Raw genomic sequence first — 2,773 nt, 5'->3', positions numbered from 1 at the left:
AGCCAGGAAATGAGTGTTAATTGAATTCTAGGTTTGCTTTGAGTACTTAGTAGATATGGATGGTTGTATGCTTTAGGTGGGAAACGAGTATATAGGATGTCCTTATTGCATTGGTCTCTAAATGTACTTTTTTTTTTTAAGCATTGCGTCTTTGTTTCTCTTCCTGATAAAGTTTGAAAAGCTAAAACATGAGAAATCTTTGTGTTGTAAAAATGGGAAGTTACTCACAGCCACGGAGCTTCATTAGATAGAAACTAGAGTTGGAATTCATTCATTCACCCCTACAAAGAAGTAGCTCAGGTACCTGGATGCACACATGTATTAAATGAACGAGACTGTACATTTGCTTCCTCCTTAAATTAAGGTGGGGAGTCTTCCGTTTCGTGGGTTCTGTTCGCTGGTCTGGTGAGCACGCTTTAACATTAAAATCACAGCCTATAAACAGCTTCCATTAATCTTTTTTTCTGATTAAAGTCATAGTAGGCTAAGGCTCTCATAGTGAAGAAGCAGATCAGCCACCTTTTTTAGTGACTCTTACTGGTCACAAGTCCAAGACTTGTCTCATTCAAATGCGCACAGATCACAGAGCAATGGTTTAACATGTTTCCTTTGTACATTTTTTTAACCTTTAGTGATAATAATTTAAGCTGTGAAATCATTTTTGTCTTTACCCTCACTGAATGTATGAAAACAAGCATGGGGTTAAAGAGTTTGAAATCCATATCTCATTTCCTTTGAATACTTCCACTGGGATTAGCAGTAATTAGTGAAAAATAATCAAATTACTTTTTATTTTATTTTATTTTAACGTCTTTATTGGAGTGTAATTGCTTTACAGTGTTGTTTCTGCTGTATAACAAGGTGAATCTCAAATTACTTTTTTTTTTTTTTTTTTTTTTTTTTTTTTTTTTTTTTTTTTTTAAACAAGAAGTTTATTTAAACAACAAGACGCTGGACTTGAAGGGAAAACTATCTAGGATTCATTTCTTTTAGAGTAATTTATCCCTACTTAAAGACAGATTGCCCTACATGTAACAGCTACGTACAAAAAAGTTATAAAATTGTCCTTGGTTTTACAATGATAAATGAAAAACATTAAAATTCTCCAATCGAACAAGGTATGCAAGAATTTTTATGTTGTTCTTTTTTTGTTAAACAGTGAGAGCAAAATAACTTACTGGAATATAAAGATAAGAGCTGATGAGCATGCCACTAATGGAGAAAAGGGGGTATCTTCACAGAACCAGTATTTTTCCCCATTCCATCTCCATCTGATGTCGATCAAAACATACCGTTGGCCATTTAGTTAAAAAAAAAAATGCAATATGCTTGTGCACATACACCAGTTACTTTATGTACAATAAAGGAATGGGGAAGGGGAAAATGAAAGAATAGAGAAACTATACTGTAATAGTCAGGATGTGGTGGAACCAAATTGCGTTTTTCTAATTGAGAATGTCTTCTTGGTCTGGAGGAACAGAATTCTGGAGTAAAGTAGCAGGTTCCCTTTTTAGTAGACACCTCCTGTCTGCTGCTGGAACACATCAATTGTATCTTCATCCTCCATTTCCAACTGTGCAGGTGTGTCTGTTTCATTGATTGGCTGCCCGTCAAATCGGAATCTGATCTGCCTCATTGACAAACCCTGTCATTCACAATAGGCTTTCATTAGTTTACTAAGTGGTGTATGCCTCTTAATCTTAAACTGCACCACAGAACCATCCTGCCCCGCCACCTTCAAATTAATATGATCGTTGTTCTCAGTCTTGACTCCTTCCTTGGGCTTTTCGTCGGCCATGGCGAGCGCCGGAGTCTCCTCAGCTGCCGCTTCACAAAAGAGGTACCAGGTCCGCACCGAACGAGCACACAAGCAGCACCAGGAGCGGCAGAAGAAGGAGGCGGCAGCGGTGGAGGAGGGAGAGGGCGCGCGCACGTCGTGCGCTCCCTCCCCCCATCCTGCGTCTCAAATTACTTTTTTAAAAGGAGTAAATACACCGGATAATTAACATTGATCAACTATTTGGCACGAACCTGACAAATTACCTGTCACTTTTACCTCTGAAACTGACAGAGCAGCAGAAAAAGTCACACAGCCAATCCCTCAAATAAGATTTTTGACATTTTAAGCAAGCTAATTATCGGGATGGCCAATTAGAACTAAAAATGTTTAAATTTTCTAAATACATTTCAGTTTCACAGTGCCATGTTCAATTTATCCTCTATATGCAAACCCCTAGGATCAGGCCCTTAAAATAACAAAACAAGGGCCTCCCTGGTGGCGCAGTGGTTGAGAGTCCGCCTGCCGATGCAGGGGATACGGGTTCGTGCCCCGGTCCGGGAGGATCCCATATGCCGCGGAGCGGCTGGGCCCGTGAGCCATGGCTGCTGAGCCTGCGCATCCAGAGCCTGTGCTCCGCAACGGGAGAGGCCACAACAGTGAGAGGCCCGCGTACCGCAAAAACAAAACAAAACAAACCAAACAAACAAAAAAACAAAACTGCAGACTCATATTTCCTTTGGGGATTTGAAGAATTAGCCGAAATCAAGAATGTGCTTATTTTTCTGCTGTTGCATACATTAGTGGGCATTTCGCCTTTGGCAGTTTAACAACAAGAGCTTGGATTCTTTTTTTTTTTTTTTTTTTTTTTTTTTTTTTTTGCAGTACGCGGGCCTCTCACTGTTGTGGCCACTCCCGTTGCAGAGCACAGGCTCCGGACGCGCAGGCTCAGCGGCCATGGCTCACGGGCCCAGCCGCTCCGCGGCATGTGGGATC

At 40.7% G+C, this 2,773-nt stretch overlaps 1 protein-coding gene across 1 annotated transcript; it reads right to left on the bottom strand.

Annotated features, from left to right (window-relative positions):
* Positions 1-921: 921 nt before the first annotated feature.
* LOC307069333 (small ubiquitin-related modifier 2-like) lies at positions 922-1,945 on the bottom strand. The gene is given in 2 exon segments (XM_079727623.1): positions 922-1,648; positions 1,652-1,945. Coding segments are annotated over 2 exon segments (285 nt in total). The 5' UTR covers positions 1,799-1,945; the 3' UTR covers positions 922-1,510.
* Positions 1,946-2,773: the final 828 nt, after the last annotated feature.

This window comes from Hyperoodon ampullatus (assembly GCF_949752795.1).
Source record: "Hyperoodon ampullatus genome assembly, chromosome: X".
In the NCBI taxonomy this organism is placed as follows: domain Eukaryota; kingdom Metazoa; phylum Chordata; class Mammalia; order Artiodactyla; family Ziphiidae; genus Hyperoodon; species Hyperoodon ampullatus.
Note: the sequence above shows the minus strand (reverse complement) of the source record. Positions and strands in the feature narration are given on the sequence as shown.